Raw genomic sequence first — 24,996 nt, 5'->3', positions numbered from 1 at the left:
TAGTACCACAAGACCATACCGCTTTGTGGTTAGCTAGCTAGTCCTGGAGGTATTTTACCAGTGCATTACGGTATTTATGCAACTTCCAGGGCGGACGTATACGTAACCGTACTGCACCCCAAGTACACATGCCGGTTAAGGGTTGAACAAACCTTTAAACGGTTGTTTATGTTGGCGACAGCGTAGAGACATGTCTGCGTGTGCCTTTGCTTTAAAGCTTTTACCGTTCGTGGTGACAGGAAGGTTTTGCAGCAGAGCGTCTTGTCCCGCACGCTCAGCTGTCCGTGCGTTCTCGCGCACTGCAACTCGTTCCCAACTACACAGAGTGGAGGGGACCGGGGCTTTGACAGGCAAAGTGGACCGATTCGGTGGAGTGACAGTGAACCTGGCTGACATCGGTTTACCGGCGGACATCAGCGAAAGCTCATTCAGCAGATTGCTTCAAGGTTGGTTGTCCTAAAGTCTGCTGTGTATGAGACTAAGAGGATCTGTGGAGATAAACAATGCACAGCTAGGGCACGTCTTCTCATCAACTCACAAATCTGCCTCAGCCACTGACCACAAACTGGAACAGTGGGCTTTAAGTGGGAGAAGCAGTGGCAGCAAAAACTGTCCTGTCCTGTTAGTAGTGTCCTGAGGAAGCACAGTCAGACACTGTCCTGTACAGTCCTGTACAGTGTACAGGACAATGTCTGACTGTCCCGGGACAGTCATGGGAGTCACAGGACAGTGTCTGGGAGTCACAGGACAGTGTCTGACTGTCCCAGGACAGTCATGGGAGTCACAGGACAGTGTCTGGGAGTCACAGGACAGTGTCTGAGTGTCCCGGGACACTCCTCAGGACACTACTAACAGGTCAGGACACTTTTTGCTGCCACTGCTGCTGTGCATGAGCGACTTCCTACAGTAAAGAAGACTGAAGCCAGTTGTTTGCCTACACATGCACTGGAGATGTGGGCGCTTGAAAGCATAGAAATATTGCTTGCAGGGTTTCCCATCGTATCTACAGTAGGTTTGAGATTCCATGTGCTAAATGCAAAAAAAATCTCTTAATATTTAAACCAGGTTTCAGTGTTCATGTCCAGTGCATCTGTAAGTGAATATTTGACACTTTGCTTAATAAATACACTCTGGATAGTTGTTGGTCTATGTAGACCTCTAGTCAAATACACATTACTCTCTGTAATGACTTTAGGGCCATGGCAGTATGTGATGAATTATTGTGTTCAGGGGTTTGGGTGTAGTTTTATTTTTAAAAGCTACGTTCATTACTTAATTTAAATTGCAAGTCCTTTATGCATTAATCCCATTTTACCAGCAAAGGTAAAGCAGGGAGCCACCCACCCTATGCAGGAAAATTAAACAACCGTGTATTTCAAAACGGTATATGGTACATTAAAATGAGAGGTTTTCTAATGTATTTTTTTCTTCATTATTGAGTAGTCTGTCAACATTTTGGACAAATCAATTATTGTTCAGTAATAAACTTAAAAAAAAATAAATAAGGAAAATGCTTGTCACAAAGCACCTGAGTCCAAGGCAATGTCTTCAAATAGCTTGTTTTGTCCAATGAACAGTCTGAAATCTAAAGATTTTTTTTTTAATTTAGGATGATATAAAAGAGAGAGAAAATATTACATTAGCAGCTGGATTTGCAAAATGCCCGGTCTTTTGGTTTGGTAAATACCTTAAATGGATAGTTAAGTATCCAAACTGTTGCAGGTTGATTTTCTGTATAGATTTTATTGGCTAACTGTTTCAACACTACATCATTCTTATCTGCATTCCCACCACCAGCAACCTTCCCCTTTGAAAGATCTTCTACCGTACCCTTCAGGCTACTTCCACTGAATTGTCTCTGCTGCTTGTCAGCTTCTTTAAAGTTTTTCATTTGCCTCCAAAATCAGATTAGATGTCCTGCCTGTTTCTGCCGTTTATTATTTATTTCAAAAGCAGCAATATCATTAATAATACATCTTTAAAGATTGTGTGTCCTTGTGAACTCTTGACTTGCTCCACAGATTCTTTGGCCCAGTGGAAAACAGAGGGGAAAGTTGCAGTGTGGCTTCGAGTACCTATCTCACTGAGTCGATGTGCTGCCGCTGCCTCTACTCACGGCTTCACCTTCCATCACGCCAAACACGGCCACGCGGTGTTGGCCCTCTGGTTGGGGGAAGGGGAAAGCAGACTGCCGGGGTTTGCAACTCACCAAATTGGAGTAGCAGGTAGATATTTGTAGCCTCAAAGTTCATTATTGACTTTGGAATAGTAGTTTGACACAATATAATCTTACCTGCTTTATCAGCCAATGGTCTTTGCACAGTTGTCATGGATCTGATGACCATAAGATGCAACTGAAAGCGCTGGAAAAAAAGAATTTGACTGACTTGAGTTAGGAATATCTTGACACACCAATGTAGTTGTAATTGAGGATTGAGTTATATGTTCTGCACAAATGTATGCAAACATTCACGGTTGCTTTTGGTTATTACCGAGGCTAGGGTGTAATTTCCACTGGGGACGGGGGACACGTCCCCCTCACTTTTCAAATTTGTTTGATATTATTATAATTATAGTCTCGGTGATTGGCCCCTATTTTAAGCGAAAAATAAAGTAAGACATGTTTTTCTTATACATAGTTTAGTACTATTCTTTCTGGCATAATTTATCATTATGGTCAACCTAATTATTTCCTGGATTTTGTATCATCTTCGTCCTTATGAATGAATTTAGAAATGCAGGAAATGGGATTCAAATTTTAAAAAAAACAATTCTGGCAGAGGACCCCCAGAAACCCTGTTTTGTGTCCGTCCGTCCATTCCCCACACACACACACACACACACACACACACACACACTTCACAAACCAAAGTTACACCCTTGGTTGTTACTATACATGATTTGATGTACATTACTTAGCAACTACGCTTTTAAAGGATACAATACTTACATAACAATTCAACTTTGGCTCATTTCCCTTGTGTAAATGGAAATTCTCTTCAGGCTTGCGAATGTGGGGAAGAGGAGCAATAAAGGGAGGAGTTGCAGACCTGAAGGGTGCTAAGTTTCTGATCATCCAGCAGAGGGCAGACTGTCGTTTACAACTTTCAAGAGTGGATGCACTTAAAGCATGTCAGAACATGTCCAGAGCATCTTTCAGTAATAAAGGAGTCCAGAAATACGCTTTTTTTGTTGCCAGAATGCCCCGAAAAAAAACATTGATGAAACTGAGGTTAGGAATCTAAAATATGCAGCTGTTTAGATGATCCGATACTTATTTGCTTATTGTTTTGATAAAAACATGAGAACAACTACACGTAATGTCGTGGCGTTGCATTGATAAGAGAGAAGTCTTCAAATGAACGAGTATTTACACTGGTGTCAGATATCCTAAAGTTTTAAACTTCAAGCCGGCTACACACTGGATGCCTGGCGTGAGCGTGTCAGCTGCGTGGCGTGTCCGTTTTTATTTCGGCTCCCATGTTAACAGGTTAGGGCTTGCACACTGCCTGCGTGACACGCAGGCAGTGTGCACGCGACTCGAGCCGCGCCGAAAACGTGTGCATGCCAGAAATAGAACCGACGCATATTTTTCACGCGACACGCAAGCGTGTTGGAAGCGTTTCCATTCAAAATAGACTAGGAAAAGATGTTTATATGTCATTTTAACACAAATACATTTAATAAATGACATTTTGATGTTTGAAAGTCTCTAGGTTTTGACATAAATGCAGATATAAATGTAATTAAAAATAATAATAAATAATTATCGATTTTCAAATATTGCACCTGTCAGTACAGAACGAAATATTCTGTAGCCTATTTTGCCGTCAATACTGCCGACGTTGTCTTTGCTGTAATCAAATCAGTATATATTTATGTTTAACATGAAGTATACTACTGCTTGAGTGCAGTTTATCAATGGGAAACATACATGTGTACAGACAAGGCTAGCAGCAGCAGCGCCACGTCAGACACGTTTCTGGTGTGCAAAGACATAGAAAACGCCACGCAACTGACACGGAACAGAAACACCACGCTCACGCCACGCATCCAGTGTGTAGCCGGCGTCATGCCTACTACTAATACTAATACTACTACCACTACTGCTGCAACCATTTTTGGTGTTTCATGTCTTGTTGTAGTTGTGGCCACCATACCTTTAAGTGAGTTTAACATTAATCATCATTTTAGAGTCAGTGGACACAATTGCTCTGTTAGAAACAGATTTACAACGGTGTGCAGTGAGGCAAAGGAAACATGAGCCCCAGAAGGCTTTTAAACTGCCCGACCAAATGTCAAAAGTGGGTATTTTGAGGTCAAACTGACCGACTGTTACGCACTGAGAATTAAACATTGGCCCAATAAACTATCCCATTGCGGAGCTAACTCAGGATTCAATCTTGTGCTGCTGCTACGTTTAAAGTGGGATGTGGTTAGTGCAACTAAGGTGTCCAACAAAAGTCATATATATACTGTCCAGGAACATTCTGTCTGAACTTTCTCTACAAAGGCAGGGGTCATTATGCTAACTTATTTACACCAACCCTATGAGAGTAAGTAAGATTCAGGTTGTTAAAAACAGGAATTTTCTTTTAATTCACAATACGTAGAAGTTTAGGAACATGAGGAGGAGGGGAAGTAATATAAGTAACAAAGTAACATATTGGTAACCGAGACTGTTCTTCATCCAACGAATCTGGGCTCAACACACAGATGTCAACATCTGTCCTGCTGAAGTGTCCTTAAGAATGACGCTGAAATCTTACCAGCCGCATTTGTCCTCTGAGCTCTCAGGACAGGGTCAAGAACTTAAAGCTCAAAGTAATTCCAAGAAATTATCGACTCCATATGTATATCATTAAAACATCTCAAGCTGCCCACGTCATATCTACATTCATATCCTGCGTCCACCCAGCTGAAGGTTGAGTAGGCCGCCCTGCACACAGCCTTAACGAGAAGTGAAATAAAGGAAATATATTTGGGCTGATGTAGACAAACAAATTAGCATCATTATTGTGAATCACAAGTAGTGTTTCATGGTTCAGTGCATCACCTAGTGGCTCACTGAAACTTTTTATGTAACAGTGGAAAAACTAAATTAGCTGTTGTGTAATACATACAAAGCTTTGTGTCAACTCATTTGTCACTGGCTTGAATTTAACAGCCGTTCATTAATATAAACTAGTTGCTCACTATAGCTTTAATCCTTAACAAATACAATTTTGCATTGGAACAAAATCAAGGCCCTGGACATCACAATACTAGTCTAGTTAGTCTGCTGTTATGAAATTCAGCTCGAGTGTTGAGAACATGCTCTGATCTAGAGTGACTCTCAATCAGAGCGTATCAGATTTCTACATCTGACCTCTTTGCAACCTCATAGTACATAGCCGATATTACTTTGAGCCTATAATTACTGTAAAAACCGAGAAGTAGTAGAAGAAGCCTACATGAAATATATTAATAGACGACATCAAACTTTTTTTTGTGGCTCAGAAGCCAACTGTAACCTCAAAGGATCAACAATTGTTTACTACGGAACCCACAGTTCCCCCGTGATGATTGCTTCTGGGCTTTTTGTATCATAATTCCTATTCTGTTTTTAATTTTTTTTTTCTTTCTCTCCTGCTCCTCATGAGCATTAAGTTTCCTAGACTGAAGGCTACATAATGATAGCCTCCCTTAGCAGCAGCCAGGCCTCCTCCTGTGCAGCGCCATATGGCACAGGGATCGGGACATGACATCAGTTTCCACTTGGAAGTCCAAGTCAGGCCTTTAAGATGACCCATCCCTCTTTACACATCTGGGACATTCATTTAAGGAGCCCCCTCCCAGTCGGTCAGACGGAGCAACCGGAAAAGAGTGGCCCGTTTTCCCTCCCGCTCCGGAACTGTCAGCGGCGGCACATAGCTGCCTCTCTTAGTCACTACCTGCCGAAAAAAGAAGCTGCTCAAACAGGAGAGAAAAATGTGATGAAGTGGGATGTCCAGATCATTCACAAGTACAGCTGAGTCACTCGAACTCTGTTTAGAGTGGAGAAAGTAAAGAGAGTTTTATTTTATTTTATGTTAACCCCCTATTTTCAGACACTGACATTCTTTGTTCTTGTTTTATCAGTCGATTTTTGCATCACTATACCGCAACATTTTTTTAAGAACAATTGCTTATTTGGTCCGTACCTTTTGGAAACTAACAAAATTTGTCCATATTCACTCTATATGTAGTGCTGACGTTAAAGCAGCTATAGTCAGTATTTTCAAAAGTGTCGCTCGTAGTGAAGAACCCACAGAGAATTGTCACCCAAATATGCAGTAGTTATCAGCTACACGTAGAATTTTAGCAGCTTTCAGCTCATCGTTTCAACTTCGCTGCGTTGTTTCACTCTCACCGCTCTCATCAGCACCGTTTCTAGCTGAGGCAGGCAGCTGTTTTCAGCCAAACAGCTCTCCTAACGCACGCCACCTGCCCTGCACCACACGACAGACAGAGAAAGTTAGCGACTAGAAGGTAAACATAGTGGAGCATTTAGCAGCTCAAGAGCCAACCCGAACAGGCATAAACACTCTTACCTTTGGACGTGGTCTGACACGTCGTACAACATACCTTGTTTGAAGCATATTTAGGCCTTAAAGTGAGAGTAATTCAAACTGTAATTCTCTTCTGGTATTGTACAGTGCTTTGGATAAAAGTCCAGTGGCACTTTAATTACAGTTTTATGTTTGGTAAAGCCAACAGTTCAAGAAGTGGAATACGTGGACAGTCAAGTCCACAGAAGAATGATGACTGTTTTTTCTGTGGACTTGATTAATCTTCAACAGCAGAGATGTGTTGAACAATATAAAGTTTACGAGGCGGCTGTTGTGTCATCTGAGGCCTCACAGAGGCTCAGCCGTAGGCTTCCTCCTCCACGTGGGGCAGGTTTTAGGTTATGTTTTATGTCCAACCTAATAATCAACTTTGAACCAGACTTTCACCAGGTCTCCCTTTTTAAATTCTTCTACTACTTCACTGCAACATGTGGACCAGCTTATAAACCTAGGGACATAAGTGCTTGCAAAATATTTAAAATGAATGTCTGATTGGTCGTTTGCTTGTTTTGTCCAGGTGCAGTTGTTGATGAATCCAATGGAAAGGTTCTTGTGGTCCAAGACAGAAACAAGGTATACAGTATGTGTTTCTTTATTGTTACAAATGTCTCTTAATTACACTAATTAAAAACAATTTATATTAAATTATTGCAATATAGACCATATTAATTGAATTAAATGAAGAAACAAAAAAATGTTAATTTAAATAAACGTATGCATGTGTTTGCTGTAGCGATGAGTAGTCATAACAGACTTGCTACCTTCCTTCAGCAAACTGAACCAAATATAGAAAAAGGGCGATTTTGGTTATTGTTATTTCCAATCAGGAATGCAGCATATGAAAAAGCTAACTATGAGCACAGAGCTGTGGTTATATACACTACAATTAACAGCATGGCACATTTACCTAAAAAGAAAAAAATGACATATTTTGGCTTGTTAAAAAGGATTTTTGGCAGCTAGTTCACCGGTTCTTGCCTGGTTGAGCCAAAAAGCTATATGTTGAACACCGATCCTTCCACTCACAGTGACAAAATGAGCCAATGAAGCAGCCGATCTCTAGCCTGGCTCCGCCCTCCTACGTACTTCCGCTCAATTTTCATTTTACTTCAGTACTCCGTCTGGGTTTGCGGTATATTCTTGGGTTTTCCGGTCAAATCTTAACCGCTCCAGTCAGCGAACAGAGGGAGTGGCTGAGAACGATGACGTTGAGGTCGTGCGCTAGTTTGAGTTGTAGTTCCGTAATGGCGGCGGAGAAAGATGCGAGTGAAGCCATTCGGTCCGTTGTGGCAACGCTGCTGAATATCCAAAAGTTAAAGCCTGAGCAAGAACAATCTTTGCTGAGTTTTGTTGGAGGCCATGATGTTGTGGCCCTCCTCCCCACGGGGTTCGGGAAAAGTTAGATTTTTCAGCTCGCTCCGTTAGTGGTGAAAGAGTTGGCTAAGGCTAGCGATGCTAAGCCGACGTCACGACCAAACGTTAGCCATTGGTTATGGCAGATCCAGAGTGGCTCTGGGCAGATCCAATAGTTTTAAACTTCAACAGAGTACCCGCCTTCAAGGAAGTTAACACTTGTCAATGGAGAGTGGCCAGAGTCTCTGTACAAATGAAATGTACGAGAGTCTGGTAGGACCAGGCTAGCCGATCTCTTGGTGCTGCAAAAAATGTCTACTGATTAGTTTTGTTTATTTAGTGAGTTGTATGTCACCTCTGTTGATCAAACCGTGGGTGGACATCCCCTCAGCGCCTCTCACACTTAACATAGCTACGCACATTAGTTGACCTTAAGCAAACACGGTGTTTACATGAGCTTAATGCACTCAAACAACTGTGTGAGTGTGTCTCTGTCTCAGTCTCACAGAGCCCTGCTGTAGTGCTTAAGTTGTTATGAGCTTAACTTCCAAAGGGCTCTTTTAAAAAAAACCTTCTCTACACACATTTGTTTGTATTTTCAGTCGGCCAAAACAAGATTACACCATAATGCCGCAATTTGGAAACAAATTATGTTTTAAGATATACAAGCTAGCTTGACTCGACATAAATGAGGCAATAAGTAAAGACCCCTTCACACAAAGTGTGCATTTTGTAACCTAGAAAGTAGAAATGACCAAACATGTTCTGGTAAAGGCAGCAGCTTCTGTCTTTAACTCTCATGTTGTCCTCGGGTCAAATTTGACCCATTGTCAAAGTTTCTATATCATAAATTTGGGTTTCTTTTATCCAAATTGCCCCAAAATAACATGGATGGTTCCATAAGACACTCTTCACAAAAGAAAATTAAGGATCAGATCTCTATTTTCATAGAATTTTGGGTGTTGTATTCAATTTTATAGCATTATCCTGACTAAACTTTGACAGATCTGTGATTATCCATTACCTTCATTCCTCTGATCTTAACCATTAGTCAAAATCATTCATAATTTCTGCTTTTTTCTTACACACAAATTAGAAAATGTCATATAAATGAGGTTTATTGAACATGAATTCCAAAAAATAAGTGTAAAACTAGTGCAAATAAATAGGTGGAGGAGGACAACACAAGAGTTATGTGCCCATATTATGAAAAAAACATTTCATTTTCATTTAGGGTGTTATTTTGTGTCTCTGGTGCTTCCACACGCATACAAACTTGGAAAAAAAAACATCCATGCTGTTTAGAGTGAGATACGGGTTTCTGAATGTATCCTGCTTTCAGTCTCCAGGTGAGCTGTTCAAAATCTGCAGGGCTTTCTACGTCACTAGCCAAAACGAGGGTGCTAACTGCTAGCATGCTAGAACTAGCATGCTAGCACTAGCATTCTCAATGGCAAAACACTGCTACAACACACACAAGTTCACCATAATCTACAAAAGAACTACTTACATGTCCCTGTTCTGCAGGTATTCCACGGAAGTGCGCCCTCGTTTAGAAGAAGTCTCCCGGCTAATCCTGCCTTGTACTTACTGAAGTTAGAGAAACAGCTAGCTAGCAATTGAGAGCCTTACCTAGCTACTGCACATGTGCGACTCCCAACAAAGATGGTACAGAAGTGAGATGTCTCACTCTGTAGCTAAAACAGAGACCTGAACACAGAGTGAAAAGAGGAGCTGCAGCAATGTGCAGTACAACAAAAATATAGTGTTTTTTGAAAATTAAACCATGTAAACCTATTCTGGTACAACCTCAAAATACAATTATGAACTTGAAAATGAGCATAATATGCGCACTTTAATACAAACATATTTTGTAATGTGACCATCAAACGTCAGAAAGTCCTGGCATTGTGCATAACCACGTAACACAAGATACACCAGTCCAAGTAGATCTTATGCATAGGGGAAATGCCGTAACTGAACCCTTAACAACATGCCACCATTAAAGACTGAAATGAAAAGCATGTTAAGATTTGAACTGTCCCCTAGCACAACACACAGCACTGGGTTACAGGGGTTTGAAACCTCGGGTAACCTCGTGATATGATACTATCACAAAATGTTCCCATAGTTAGTAATAGTCCATGCTAGTTTCACTGCACAGGCAATATGTAATGTCAAGAAAATCATGTAACATCCCAACATCTGTGTAACTGAAGATGAAAATAATAGTGTAAAACAATGTCAATTGTTGATTAGTCAATAGACAAAAATAAATACAAAAAATGTAGGTATAATTAATTGTTTACATTTTCTATTAAGCAAAAATGCCAAGTATTTTCTGCTCAGAGCCTCTCAAATAGCTTCTGTTTTATATCACTGTTAACTGGATTGTTGACTGTTGATTGAACAAAACCATTCAAATGAAGATGAATTGATTTGGGCTCTGGGAAATTGTGATGAGATTTTGTTTTTTGACATTTCATGAACTAAACAAAATCTAAAGCTTCATAGATAATAAAAAAATCCTTAGTTGCAACACTGTGTACCAAAGAGCAGAGTCTGAGCCTGATTAACACGCATACAGCAACGTGAACACGTGTGCCATCATTCATTGTCAAAGAGCCATGAACTGGCAAAAGGCTGAATCTCCTTTTTAGATGTCTGCACGAAAGCCAATAAATAATCTCTGACTCAGTAACAATAACAGAAAGTAATGTGATTATGCTCGAGCTTCAATAATGTGCCACAAGACCCAGTACCATGATTTATCACAACATCAATTATGTGTCCCCACTCAGTTGTTGGACAAGTCTTAGATAGATTAATAACTCTTTAAGGATTGGATTCCCCAAATTAGAGCTTTGATTTTTAAAGTTTTCTGTCTTGCACTGGCTAATTTATTGACTAGTGGATGTGTGAACACAATTTCTTTGTTATGTTGTGCATAAAAATGACAAAGGGATCTTGAATCGTGACATTATAACTTTTTCTCACTCTCCTCTAGAAGTATCTATCCATGCAGGAAGCTTTGGTTTCTCTCTTCTAGGTTTATAGATATCTCTCTGAGACTGCATTGTATTGGAGACAAGTCAGAAGATTGTAAAACCAAATCTAATTGCAGACAACATCTGACAATATTGGACATTACCATTTTTACCAGTCATTTCTTTCCCCCAAAATATATACACAATATAGAAGTTTATACATTTAAATAATTTAAAGGTCCTATGACATGCTGCTTTTTGGATGCTTTTATATAGACCTTAGTGGTCCCCTAATACTGTATCTGAAGTCTCTTTTATATAGACCTTAGTGGTCCCCTAATACTGTATCTGAAGTCTCTTTTATATAGGCCTTTGTGGTCCCCTAATACTGTATCTGAAGTCTCTTTTATATAGACCTTAGTGGTCCCCTAATAGTGCATCTGAAGTCTCTTTTATATAGACCTTAGTGGTCCCCTAATACTGTATCTGAAGTCTCTTTTATATAGATCTTAGTGGTCCCCTAATAGTGCATCTGAAGTCTCTTTTATATAGGCCTTTGTGGTCCCCTAATACTGTATCTGAAGTCTCTTTTATATAGGGCTTAGTGGTCCCCTAATACTGTATCTGAAGTCTCTTTTAAATAGACCTTAGTGGTCCCCTAATACTGCATCTGAAGTCTCTTTTATATAGGCCTTTGTGGTCCCCTAATACTGTATCTGAAGTCTCTTTTATATAGGGCTTAGTGGTCCCCTAATACTGTATCTGAAGTCTCTTTTAAATAGACCTTAGTGGTCCCCTAATACTGCATCTGAAGTCTCTTTTATATAGGCCTTTGTGGTCCCCTAATACTGTATCTGAAGTCTCTTTTATATAGGGCTTAGTGGTCCCCTAATACTGTATCTGAAGTCTCTTTTATATAGGGCTTAGTGGTCCCCTAATACTGTATCTGAAGTCTCTTTTATATAGGGCTTAGTGGTCCCCTAATACTGTATCTGAAGTCTCTTTTATATAGGGCTTAGTGGTCCCCTAATACTGTATCTGAAGTCTCTTTTATATAGGCCTTTGTGGTCCCCTAATACTGTATCTGAAGTCTCTTTTATATAGACCTTTGTGGTCCCCTAATACTGTATCTGAAGTCTCTTTCCTGAAATTCAGCCTTGGTGCAGAATTACAGCCACTAGAGCCAGTCCCACAATGAGCTTTCCTTAGTATGTGCCATTTCTGTGTCTGTAGCTTTAAATGCTATTGAGGAGGAGAGAGGGGGGGCAAGGTGGAGGGTGGGGGTGTGTCCTTGACCAACTGCCACTTTGCTTGTTTGCAAGCCATGATGTCTCTCTCTCTTTCTCATGGGTGGGCCAAATTCTCTGGGCGGGTAAAGAAGAGAAAGGGGAGGTAACCTTGCTCCTTATGACGTCATAAGGAGAAGATTCCAGATTGGCCCATCTGAGCTTTCATTTTCTCGAAGGCAGAGCAGGATACTCAGGGCTCGGTTTACACCTATCGCCATTTCTAGCCACTGGGGGACCATAGGCAGGAACTCATATTAATGTTAAAAAAAAAACTCATAAAGTGAAATTTTCATGCCATGGGACCTTTAAATCTTTCCACGGCATGACATTTCTCAGCTAATGTGCAACAATCCTCCTAATTTGTAGTCTTTATCTCTCTTCAGTCTCTCAGAAGTGCCAGAAGGAATACTCTGAAAAGGGACACATGGTTTCCTGTAAAATCTGCACCATATGACAAAAGATAGTTCAAATAATTTGCCTTATTTACTGACAACATGTGTCCCAGCCGGGAAACTTAAGTGCATATAATATAGCTTGACTGCTTTTGTCCAGAGGGAAACAGTTAGTGGCCTGGAAGTGTAGGAAGTGTTTTATCTCTTCCTCTCCTCCTCCTCCTCCTCCTCCTCCTCCTCCTCCTCCTCCTCCTCCTCCTCCTCCTCCACCCCATCAAGTTGTTTACTGGAAATGGGCTTTGTAACAGTCTGGCCCTTGGCAGTAGAAAAATCTCTGGCATACCGAGCCAGTCCAAAGCTCACGAGGGGTTAAGAACTTCCTGAAAAGAAACCAGGACATTATCACTCTCACATCAGTACAAAAGACAACTAACAGATCCCCAATGGACTCGAGGTAATTTCATCCATCGGGGAGCAGAATGATGTAATGGGTGTTTAATTTAATTTAACCATCGCTCATTGCGTATGTTATGTTTGGCATCTGTTCGCAAGTCTTTTTGGTATTATTATTTTCCTATTTAGCTCCGACAGATCCTGTGGGGTTCAAGACATTTATTCTGAAAAACCACACCGATTAGAGTTGCGCAAAGTCTCTTTATTTCTTTCTTAACAGCACATTTTAGGAACAGCTCCAAAAATATAGCATTCTGTTGACAATACATGAAAATAAATGCTGTAGTGCATTTGTGTTCCTCACAAAGAGAGGATTTGCAACAAAGACAATCTAAGATAGATAGCATTATGTGAAGAGAAAGCACTGCTTACTAAATTCTTTAAGTAACAACAAAAATATATATACAACACTGACATCATAATTTAACCAGCAGCATACTGTCATTAAATATCAAGAATAAGTGGTGAAACAGTTTTAGAAGACACACTTCACTGCATCAAATGTAAAAGTCTCCAGAGTGAGGCACTAAGTATAAAACATAAAATGAAAAGACGCTCAGATAGATTAGAGCATTAAACATCTCTCTGCCTGTATAATTATTAGTTCAGATGCATAAGATGATCCGTTGAACACATAATCTACTACTTGCTGTGATTTACTTAAATAAAAACTACTGTATGGTGGTGCCACTAATTTCAAGTAAAGAAATAAGTGACTTTAAACTGGACGACACTGGAAGATGTTATGATTCAAAACGAAACTAAAATGGACATTTCTTGTCATGTTGATATAACTCTGAGTTACATTTACAGCAGTGCCATCTATCACAATTGATGTCAAATTTGAACTCTGTATTTCAGACAAAGAATGCTTGGAAGTTTCCCGGTGGCTTGTCTGATCCAGGAGAAAATATTGGTGAGTGTCAGAGCCAAAAATGAATACAGTACATCTAGCTAAATCCTTCAATTTAGTGTTATGCTGTAAGACGATACATATACATTCATTTGAACTGTACAAATGATATACAAGCAAAGAATTATATCTCCAAATTCACCTTTTTAACATTTTAAAAGCAGCTTTAATATTATTATATACATGACCCAACCCTAAAGCAGCGTCAAATATTTGTCTTTACAAAAAATATATGTATTTTCCCTTTTCCCCACATCTAAACATCAGTCTGACAAGGGAACACAAATATATTCCTTTTTCTGTCAGGATCTTTAAAATGCCTCCACATACATTGATTCATATTTTAATGAAATTTCTCAGGTGCCACTGCCGTTCGTGAAGTCTTTGAGGAAACTGGCGTTCACGCTGAGTTCAGATCTCTGCTCAGCATCCGGCAGCAGCACAACCACCCCGGCGCCTTCGGCATGTCGGACATGTACATCATCTGCCGACTCTGCCCTCTCACCTACGACATTAACTTCTGTACTCAGGAGTGTCTGCGCTGTGATTGGCTGGACCTCGCCGAGCTGGCCAGGACCAGCGACACCACGCCCATCACGTCTCGCGTAGCCAGGGTTCTGCTTCACGGCCTGGAGCACGGCTTCAACAACATCGACCTCAGCATGGAGGAGCTTCCTGCTGTCTACTCAGGGAGGTTTTACCAGCTGTATCACAGGCAGCTTCCCCCAACACTAAAATCCTAGCAAGCCATCATCAACCAAGCATATCATGGATTGCTATTTTGACACATGGTTGTCAGTATTACTCATATTTAAAGTGTATTTAGGACTGGAATAAAAACTTCACACTAGCTGTTACCTTTTGAAGAAATGCGGTGCAATAGGTTGCAAACGACAAGAACAAGAGATATGCCACTGCGGAGCCTGCAGGACTGTAGAGTTTTATACAGTGTATTTAACACTTTTTGGTGGCCATGTTGGAAGTCCATATCTGTTGGGCAAACGGGCTGCCAGCAGCTGATTTCATTTTTAAATTCTGCTGTATTTTTAACTAGGAATACTTTAGGTCGTGTTAACAAGCTGACCACCAGTAGTACCTGAACATACACTGGCAGAATTCAACGTCAGTGGCCAGTAGTTGCAATATTATTATTGGCTGCCTTGCTAAATTGGCGTACTGACAGGTAAAAAAAAAAAAAAAAGTAAAAATCATCTTTTTGTTCAAGTTAACTGCTTTTCCCTTATTGAACTAGACATTCACAACAATTATCTGGTATTAATAAATGTATAAATTATGCTCCAGTGCCATGCTATGTGGACGTTTTGCACAAATCTCCCATTATACAATTACAAAAGGAGAACGCAGTTTTATCAAAAACAATGGCAAGTTCAGGAAACCTGTTCTGTATCCATTCATCGTGTGAAGATAGTGAGTCATGTAAAATAATTAGAATATACTATATTTAGTGCTTGGGTTTTGTTTTGAGTGTGCTTAGTTGTTTTTTTTTGTCAAACCATTTTCTAGCACATTCTTAAATTCAGTTACTTAGTACAATCCATTTTCTTTTATCAAGTTATACAGTTATAATGTAGACTTAAGTGCATTTTCTTAACCCTTTTTATGTAGGAGACATGTTTTAACTGACTATTCCTCTATATGCCCTACATCTTGCAGCTAAACTCAGACTGCAGTTTACCCAGTAAGAAGTTGAAACGGTAAGAAGCCGACTTGTTATCAAAAGGTTGCTGCTTTAAATCCCTCAGCCAGAGAGGAAGATCTGGGTAAGTAAAATGAACACTGCCGTACTTTAGGGGTGCACTTGAGCAAGGCACCTGGCTCCAGCTGCACTATAGTGTAGCAGTTGTAAAGGCCTGGTTTTACTGGGAAGCAGCCAGGTGTGAATGTGTGTCATTGTTTGAAAGTAAAAGCTGAATAAGTTCAGGATATACCAGTCGAAAAAGCATCACAGCTATTTTTGGGCAATGATGATGGAGCACTTGGTCTTCATTGCCGTCACATCTTCTTCATTGCTGCCACTAAGACATTAATATTTCTCAATTAGATCCCAGATTAGCACTTGGTAGACATTGGAAGAAAAAGAATGGCCTTTTGACCCGGGCTAGTTTTGCTTCCAGACTTGTACTGGCCGGTCCTCTTCAGTGCCACGTACATGTGTGGGTACTTCCTGGAGCGGTAGGTGTTGTAGTTGTTGCTCTCAAGCCGTTCTAAGAAGTGGCATTCATCTGTTGCTCGTCTCTGGAGAGAAAGACACAGAGGGATAACACATACATTTAATTGAATGTGCTGTTTAGTGAGGAACTGTAGGGGGTTCAGGGGATTTAAATAGAGGAGCAAGGATTACGTCTTCAGCCCTTTTCTTACAGGACAAAGAACTACTGGGACACCATCCTATCCCAATACACTAAAATTAGCTTGCAAACTGTGAAAATAGTGTTTAAAGGTGCCTTGTCACACTTATTTCATTACTTTGTGGTAATGTCTGAAGTTCTACCATGGACTCTGTAACATTTGTTGTGGAAAAAATTCCTTGGTTACCTTATTTCAAGCTACTCTAGTATGGTATAGAAAGCCTGCAGGAAGACTCGGCTCGATTTGTGCCAGTTTTCATTAATATTCAACAAGCTAAGCTGCTTGACTCTGATTGGCTAACAGCTAGCCAATGAGAGCCTGGCTATCAGCATCTTTTACCCAGCGCAAACGGGTCGAGCTCATGAATAGTAATGAGCTCAGGCAACACCACGTCAGACTGACCAGCTTTTGTAAGTGGCCTGATTTCTCCGCTTATTTCTTTCCAGTGGCTAGAGCTGACAGAGGAGGTAGCAGTTCATTTTCACATTCACAACATAACGCAAACACATATGGACCTAACATATTTCAAAAAATACAAGTAAAAACAGTTTTGTGTGGCAGGGCACCTTTTAATATTTCAACAAATGGAAACTGAAGTTAGGTCATTCTGTCTGCACGATTTAACATAAATGTTATTGTTTCTTTCCAAACTGCTAATAATGTTCTCTGTGTATGTACTGAAAATAATTTCTGTAGTGCATTTCATCATATGTTACTTTATTTGGATGATATTTAATTGAATTTAATATGTTGTTGGAAAGGGAGCAAATGTGCAATGCTGACATTAAATTACCACATAAAACACCCAGAGCTAAATGCCACCTTTATTTTTGAAGACTGTTGGTTTCGAATAATTTCTGCTCAATGTTTCACACTTAGACTTTTTTTTTTAGGAAACCATGCCTGACCAGGGACATTATTAGAGATCTAGTGAAGTGTTTGTTTTGGTTCAGCTTCCTTGAATCATGATTAAACATGGAGGTTATCAGACTGAAATGTTAAATATGAAAAAGAAGAAATTTATACAAACAGAGAACAAATCCATTAACTAAACAAATTCAGATGTCTTGGACAAACATGGATTTGATAGGTATACAAATGACAAGGTTTAAAAACTGCCAAAGATGAAGATCACTATACAATACAAACAAAATAAAGGTTTTTGTGCTGTCATCTGTTTTTAGTTCTCACACTATCCCTAAGTTTAACATGGTTCTTTGTTGTCCTTTGAAAACCTGAAGAAAACATTAATTACTCAACGTCTGGCCAAAATCTTGCTGTCTCGCTGGGCGTTAACCTCTACCCTGTCCAACAAGAGGCTTTTGTTTTAGTTTCTGTTCTTACTTGACCGTGACCGCACAGCTATGGAGCTATTAGTCAGAAGACATTTTCTTTCAACTGCAACAACCACCCAGGGCTTTTGCAGGGACATGCAATTAATTATGCAAAAGTAGTAGCAGTGGGTTTTATTTGTAATTGGAAGACCACTGAACCATTGATCGGCAAAGCTACTACAAGCCTAAACATATCTAAGACATAGATATACAGAGAGAAGCCTCATTAATTGTTGTATCCAATCTTTCATTTTTGAAATTAAAATTCAGTTATCTAAGGTGCAAGTTTTGTTTTTTAAAAATATTGAGGAATGTTATTTTGTTAAAGCTATAGTGTGTAGTTTCTGTCGCCCCCATGAGGAATTCTAAGTAATGACAACAAAACTATCGGTGTGTCAACATGATACAAGCCTTCCATGATCCCCTCCTCCACGCAGTTGCTAGCAGCCAAGGAGGACACGGAGGATAAAAAAAAAACATGATGGACTTTTCAGAAAAGGTAATTATCTTCACTCGAGTTTCTGTGCCAGACGGCACAGTCTTCTGAACTTAGCCATACTGAGAAATACAGAGAGAGTTGTGTGGAGCTGATAGTCTTACTTAGCTTTGTAGCAACTCATTTGGCAGCAGCTTGAATGTAACGGATGTTCATTAATATAAAAAAGTTATGCAGAGCTTTAAAGGTTTAGGGTGCAATTAATATGAATATAAGTCCAATCATGTACAGATGTTATCAACAGAACAAATGTCTGTATCAACTAAGGTGTCAGTTGTGGCCAATATTTGTCAATTATGTTAGCAAACATCTAATACATAGCAGATGACTGCTGCTTCTAGATAAAACATGTTCAAGACCAGACCAGTCAAGGTGCTAAATTAGAGGGAAAGAATTGTAATTTCTTTGGCAACATATACTGCCTTTTCTTTTTTCACACCACAGATGGTAATCAGAAGAGAGTTAATATCTTGTGGGTTTTTAATGATTGTATTAGTAAGATCAGAACATAGAGCAACGCCTTTTGTGGCAGCTGCTGTAGCTTCTCATTAGGGAGGAAATGCTTCTTGCCAATTACATGGACTGTGGACAAGCCTTCACAACCACCGAACCACATCACTCACCAACACTTCACACTTCCACTGCCGCTGAAAGCAACAACTTTGTGGAAACAGACCAACAGTGGTGCCAAATTGGTGTTGGCTACTTTTAATGAGCATTCAGGAAATCCTTCAGATCAGTTTAATTTGACAGTATGTTGTGTAATGATACAAAATACAAAAGGCTGAAGTTAAGTTTCTTAACCTAACTTTGACTGTGCTTTTTTTCTTTTGCTCATATGAAACGTGACCACTGAACAACAAAGGACATTATAAAGCCAGATAAAGTTTATCTGCTGGTCAGTCAGACAATCTGTCCGTTTCTAAAAACTTTTAAATAAAAATAAAAAAACAGACTTCAGATGTTCTGCTGCAGGATAGAAAGAAACCATACCAGTACAATTTCAAAAAAGAAGATTCATCTCTCTAACCTTTATTCTTTTACAAATGAATTCCTGTCTCTTCCTGCTTAAAGGTGCTGTACTCAAAATACTAAGAAAGTGGTCTGGGATTGCCTCCACACGGCTCTCACAGACTGTTCCCCAACTCTAAAAAAATAGCGATGCTTTGTCACGGCCCTCAGCATCTGATACTGATGCACAGGGCACTACCATGCACTCACATGCTCGTGCGGCCGGACCAGCTATCAAAATAATGAATAAAGAAGCTCAGATTACAACACACACAGAGGGAGTGTGACGTCATCATTCTCTGCTCAGGATGCCATTCCTCCACTATATCTTTACAAAGCAAATAGTTGTTTACTGCTATATTAATGTTCTGAATGTTGAGTACAGCCCCTTTAAATCTTCATTCAGAAATGTCAAGCCTCTCCATAATTTCTGTTTTCCCACACTCTCAAATGTCACCATGTCTGTGCAAAAAATGGACTTTCCATGTTTCACGAACTAAGTAATTGTTGGCTGCAGCTCCTTAAATGTCTTTGTGTTTCTGTCTTTTGTCTCTCTTAGACTAAGTCCTTCTCAAGTCGCCTTCCCATCACCCACATTAATCAGATTGCCGTAGAGATCCAAAAGAATTCACAATAAAAGCCAGTCTAATAAAAACATGCAGTGTATACATATTATAATAATTATCATAGTGGCATATTTTCATTATCATTTCCAAATGATCTCTCCTTACTAAAGTGGGAATGGGAATATAGGTTATCATATTTGGTTTTGCAGAGCGAAATAACGTCTTGTGTATCATGTATTTGTTTCTTTCATTTAACGTAATGGGATTTGGATTTGAATACTGAAACACAAACTTGCTATTGTTGCCATGACGAGTGTCATGTCACGATTTTGTTGGCAAAGGCAGCCTTAAAGTGGCCATATTATGCTCATTTTCAGGTTCATAATTGTATTTAGAGGTTATATCAGAAAAGGTTTACATGGTTTAATTATCCAAAAAACACCATATTGTTGTTGTACTGCACATTGCTGCAGCTCCTCTTTTCACCCTGTGTGTTGAGCTCTCTATTTTAGCTACAGAGTGAGACATCTCACTTCTGTACCATCTTTGTTGGGATTCGCACATGCACAGTAGCTAGGTAAGGCTCTCAATTGCTAGCTAGCTGTTTCTCTAACTTCAGTCAGTACAAGGCAGGATTAGCCGGGAGACTTCTAAACGAGGGCGCACTTCCGAGGAATACCAGCAGAACAGGGACATGTAAGTAGTTCTTACATTCAGAAACCTGTATCTCACTCAAAACAACATGGATGTTTTTTTTTTCCAAGTTTGTATGCATGTGGAAGCACCAGAGACACAAAATAACACCCCAAATCCCAGAAAAAGTGATTTTTTTCATAATATGGGCACTTTAACGCTGAGGACAAGACTAGAGAATGGAAAGAGAGACAAATGATCGAACTGATTGGATTGGGAGAGACGCCTCAGTTGGACTCAAATTCTGGTCAAAGCAAACAGGAGACGAATAGAGACAAAACAGTTTTTTGTCTCTCTGAACCCCATACATCTACAACAGCACACAATGTAATGTTGTTGTTGAAAACCTTTTTTATTCTCAGTGCTGACTATGACAAACGTGTGCCAACCAAATTATTTCCCTGCGAGGGAGAGTTTCTTGTCGGGAGGCTAATAAATATTTGGTTTCCAAAACACAGCAGCCTAAATGCTGCTTGTAACAGAGACAGAAGACATTTACTGTAGGTGTTTAATAGAGATTTGTGAAAAGCACTGTTGGTAAAAAAAAAAAAAAAAAAAAAAACCTCTTTGAACCCATCAGAAAATGCTTGTTTGGTGATTTGATAGGACTGCATTCATAGTAATCTCCAAACTCTTTACAGAACGGAAACAGTGCAACTTTCTTTTAACAGAAAAATGATCCAGCTCACTCACCGCTCCAAACAGTCGTCCATCTCTGTTCATGGCCAGATAGCGATTGGCACAGACTCCTTTAATGACCACCTCCCCCACTGAAGTCGCCTGGAGTTGAAGCTTTACTGAGGAAAAAGGCAAATAGTTTTTTTTGACCAAAATGAACAAAACATTAGTAGTTTGCTTGCTTGTTTAGTCAAAGGAAAAAAGATGAAGTGCTGTGTTTAATACACCAGTTTTATAAAAGGATAAAGACGGCATAAACATCCTAGGTACCGGAAATAGTAATCTCTTTAATGTTTTATGGTTACATCCATGGCACCCTCTTTTAACTCTGTGTAAACTTCTGTTATAAATGATCCAACACGACCCCTGGGCACAGCAGAGCCAGCAACTCCAGAATCAAATCACAGTAAAGATTCTACAGCATGCGAGGCATTTTAATATGAAATATTTTACTACAGCTGTAAACATGAGTAACACGTGAGACAGTCATGGTCTAAAAGACCAGTGGCACAGGACATTTAATGTTGTCTGCAAACTAGTTGAATTTTGGAGGGAAGATCAATGATTAGCTTGACAGCACAAAACTGAAAGGGGAAACTGTTGTTCAAGAGCAAATATTTTCATATATAGTAAAACTTGAAGCTGCATTAGTCAATTTAAGAGGGGATTACAACAAAAGCAAGCTGACAGGTACTACATGGGAGTGAATCAACAGTAAATGTGCTGTAAAATCAAAACAATGAGCTAAAAGAGCCTTTAAAGCTCAATAAAGCTGCAGAGCCAGTTAGAAATCATTGATTAAAGTGGCTTGAAATGAGCTTAAAGATCATTAAATTTGCTTTTTATTCTGGGGATTATCAATTAATTTATGTTACTTAAACCGCACCGCATTAACATTTCCTCCCATATTCCTGCAGCAAATGAATGCAACACCATTGGCATTAATGGTAACATTAAGATAACTCACGTCAGCCATCAAACTAGCATCACAGTGTAGACTGTACACTGAGCACACAGTACCTGTTGGCTGTGTGACAGCCTCCTCACAGATGTATTGAAATCAACTCCAACTTTTTTTGAAGAGGCAACACTGCTTGCCAACATAGCATACTTTACCAAAAAGGAATCAGGGGCCCCATGAGGTAAATTAGGGGATCTGTTCAGAATTAACATTAAGACGTCAGATAGACGCATCTGTCTACATTTAAGCATGCTGCCTGGATGTTGTGTGTCACAGATCAAAGAGGTGTTCTTCCCTGAAACGAATGTATAATTGGTCTGAGTGTGCCGTTGTGTGTTTGGTGTTTACTGGGAATATTATGTCCCACAGTTATTGTGATTACAGGAAAACCTTCCTTCAACTGGGCTTGTCTCTGTACAGTGTGGTCCTATCTGTATGTGTCCTGGGGTGAGTGATGTAAGGGCAATCATTTGTGCTGATGTGTATGTGTAATACTGTCCTCACAACGCTTTGGGATAGGAAGTGTGTTACAAAGAACACCAATTTGGTGGAGTAGAGTCACATGTACACAGTGGTGGAGTGTAACTAAGTACATTTACTCAAGTACTATACTCAAGTACAAATTTGAGGTACTTTATTTGAGTCTTTTCTTTCCATGCCACTTTTTACTTCTACTCCGCTACATTTCAGAGGGAAATATTGCACTTTTTACTCCACTACATTCATCTGGCAGCTTTAGTTACTTTACAAATTTAGATTTTTGCACACAAAACACATGTCATTTATAAAATACTACGTTTTATTATAGATTAAACTACCCAACAATATACAGGTCTACAAGTAGAGGTAAAATATTTAGCCGATTAAACAATTAGTTGATTGACAGAACGGTTTTGATCGTTTACAGTTTCTAAAATGTGGGGATTTTTCTACTTTTACTTTTAATACTTTAAGTACATTTTCCTGATGATACTTACATACTTTTATTTAAGTAGCATTTTCAATGCAGAACTTTTACTTGTAAGTAAGAGTATATATAGAGTATTTTTACAGTGTAGTATTAGTACTTTTACTTAAGTAAAGGATCTGAATACGTCTTCCACCACTGCATCTACAGTATATTAGCACAAAAATCCCACTTGAGGATCCTTGGATATATTGGGTAACATTACTCCTCACTAACATTTTCAACATTGGCAGGTATGTTATGTTGTCCAGAAAGTTGGCAGGTCAATCACAGCCTTAACAAAAGGACCATTGATGAAGCACAGCTCAGATTACATTAACTGTAAGAAACCATTCTGGTAAAAAGATAAATGATTAATACGGATTCCTGTTATATGACTCATTGTGGATATATTCCTTTCTGAAGCCACGGTACTGACTCTCTGACACCCAGAATAACGGGTAAGTTTTTTTTTTTAATGCAAATACATCTAATGTAATTAAAGGTTATAAATGTATTCTAAAAATAGCTCCTCTCTCCTTGAACTGGTTCCATACCAGGCATTTGTTTGGGTACACCTGCTTGAAATGTCACACTGTATCTTGGGCAATACACTTCCAATCGTGTTTACCTCGGAAAAACCCACATTTTTTCATGTCCCCCCCTCCTCCCTTCCCACTTACTGATGCAACTTAGGACACACATTCAAAAGTAATCAGTGATACAGAGGAACCGAGGCCTAAGTCCAGGCCAATAGAGGTTCCACGTTAATAGTTACTAACTTAAAGAACATTAGAAAAACCTAAAACTTCTCTCAGTTTCTAATATTGATTGACTTGGTGGTACAGAGCATATTTTATTATATTTTGTAGTAATAGTATAATTTTTAGATATATTAGTGGGATACGTTTATTGGATATACAGGAATTCACTTATTCTGGCTTTAGGGTTAGTTGTGTGACGTATATCACACAGTAAGCAGTTTGAATGGCTGTGACTCAGCATGGGGATCTACATTTACTAAAATCATCATGCACATTCCATCAAAGCTCCTACTGATTAAGAAAATTTGAGGTGTCCTTCTCTTGAACTAGGGTTATTAAACTTTCCAGAAGTAGGCCTACACACATTTTGGTGTTTACAAGTGGAGAATAAACCTCAGTAAAGCTGGAAAATTCACATCGTTCCTCCATGATGTTTTTGCTTCACTCCTACTTCCCTGTTGCAAATTAAAAAGAACATAAAGAAGCTTTGTGTTGCTTGGCAAAGCAAAGAAGAAGGGGACTGGAAGTACTTACTGTGGGGGTCGTTCTTCTCCCGGATTCCATCCACGCCCCCGTCAGACTTTATCCTCAAAAAGAAGCCCCCGTTTTTACAGTACAGCCTTTTGGGATCCTTGAAGCCCCCAGGAGCAAAGCCGCCGCTGCCACCGTCTTCAGGTGTGGAGGGAAGTGTTGTGATTTCTCCCGTGGCCATATCCTCCTCTTTCCCTGCTTCCCGGTGACTGCCTAGTCTCTTTCTTGAGCAGTGCAGGAGCCCCACTGTGGCCTCCCACCTCCAACTGTTGCCTGTTCCCTCCTCCCCTCCTCCACAGAGCTTCACACAAACTGATCCTGGCTAACCCCAGAGGTCAGTTTGCTTGAACACCCACTCTCAGGGCAGCAAGTGCCCTTTGAGTCCTGAGAATCTGAAGCAGAAGGACTCCCAAAATGCCTCTACCTAACAGCAGACGTCTAAATGTACCATTTGTAGCTGCTCGTCTGTTGTTTTCAGAGCCGGCAGCTGCTTTGCCAGTGTACTTTGAGCACACTGGTAGGGGGGGGATCCCTTGCTTCCACTCTTCTTGCAATGAAGTGTTTAAATCAGAGCAGCTGGCTTAGATCTGTGTGGAAGGCTTTCCCCTTTGGGCCTCAGTTCGCATGCGCCCTAGGAGCACCAACACACACACGCCCACTAATGCTCAC

The 24,996-nt window shown here is 39.8% G+C and overlaps 2 protein-coding genes across 2 annotated transcripts; one reads left to right on the top strand and one right to left on the bottom strand.

Moving 5' to 3' along the window:
* The first annotated feature begins 3 nt into the window (after window positions 1-3).
* Window positions 4-15,178, top strand: nudt6 (nudix (nucleoside diphosphate linked moiety X)-type motif 6). The gene is made up of 5 exons (XM_031317207.2): window positions 4-446; window positions 2,022-2,225; window positions 7,108-7,163; window positions 13,926-13,980; window positions 14,338-15,178. Exons 1-5 carry the CDS (start codon window positions 191-193, stop codon window positions 14,718-14,720), a joined length of 954 nt encoding a protein of 317 aa, XP_031173067.1. The 5' UTR covers window positions 4-190; the 3' UTR covers window positions 14,721-15,178.
* fgf2 (fibroblast growth factor 2) lies at window positions 14,819-24,946 on the bottom strand. Its single transcript, XM_031317209.2, has 3 exons — window positions 24,331-24,946; window positions 21,141-21,244; window positions 14,819-16,233 (listed from the first exon to the last, which is right to left on the bottom strand). Exons 1-3 carry the CDS (start codon window positions 24,506-24,508, stop codon window positions 16,048-16,050), a joined length of 468 nt encoding a protein of 155 aa, XP_031173069.1. The 5' UTR covers window positions 24,509-24,946; the 3' UTR covers window positions 14,819-16,047.
* Between the last annotated feature and the right edge of the window lie 50 nt (window positions 24,947-24,996).

Source organism: Sander lucioperca, chromosome 1 (genome assembly GCF_008315115.2).
Source record: "Sander lucioperca isolate FBNREF2018 chromosome 1, SLUC_FBN_1.2, whole genome shotgun sequence".
Lineage (NCBI taxonomy): Eukaryota > Metazoa > Chordata > Actinopteri > Perciformes > Percidae > Sander > Sander lucioperca.
This window is presented reverse-complemented; position numbering and strand designations above follow the sequence as displayed.

What these genes read in the sequence shown, in the direction of transcription:
- nudt6 (XM_031317207.2), top strand. Translation starts at nt 191, where the DNA reads ATGTCTGCGTGTGCCTTTGCTTTAAAGCTTTTACCGTTCGTGGTGACA. An exon ending in ATTCAGCAGATTGCTTCAAG is followed by an intron (nt 447 to 2,021) that starts GTTGGTTGTCCT and finishes CTTGCTCCACAG; the next exon opens with ATTCTTTGGCCCAGTGGAAA. An exon ending in TGGTCCAAGACAGAAACAAG is followed by an intron (nt 7,164 to 13,925) that starts GTATACAGTATG and finishes TCTGTATTTCAG; the next exon opens with ACAAAGAATGCTTGGAAGTT.
- fgf2 (XM_031317209.2), bottom strand. Translation starts at nt 24,508, where the DNA reads ATGGCCACGGGAGAAATCACAACACTTCCCTCCACACCTGAAGACGGT. An exon ending in GGAGAAGAACGACCCCCACA is followed by an intron (nt 21,245 to 24,330) that starts GTAAGTACTTCC and finishes CTTTTTCCTCAG; the next exon opens with TAAAGCTTCAACTCCAGGCG. An exon ending in ATGGACGACTGTTTGGAGCG is followed by an intron (nt 16,234 to 21,140) that starts GTGAGTGAGCTG and finishes CTTTCTCTCCAG; the next exon opens with AGACGAGCAACAGATGAATG.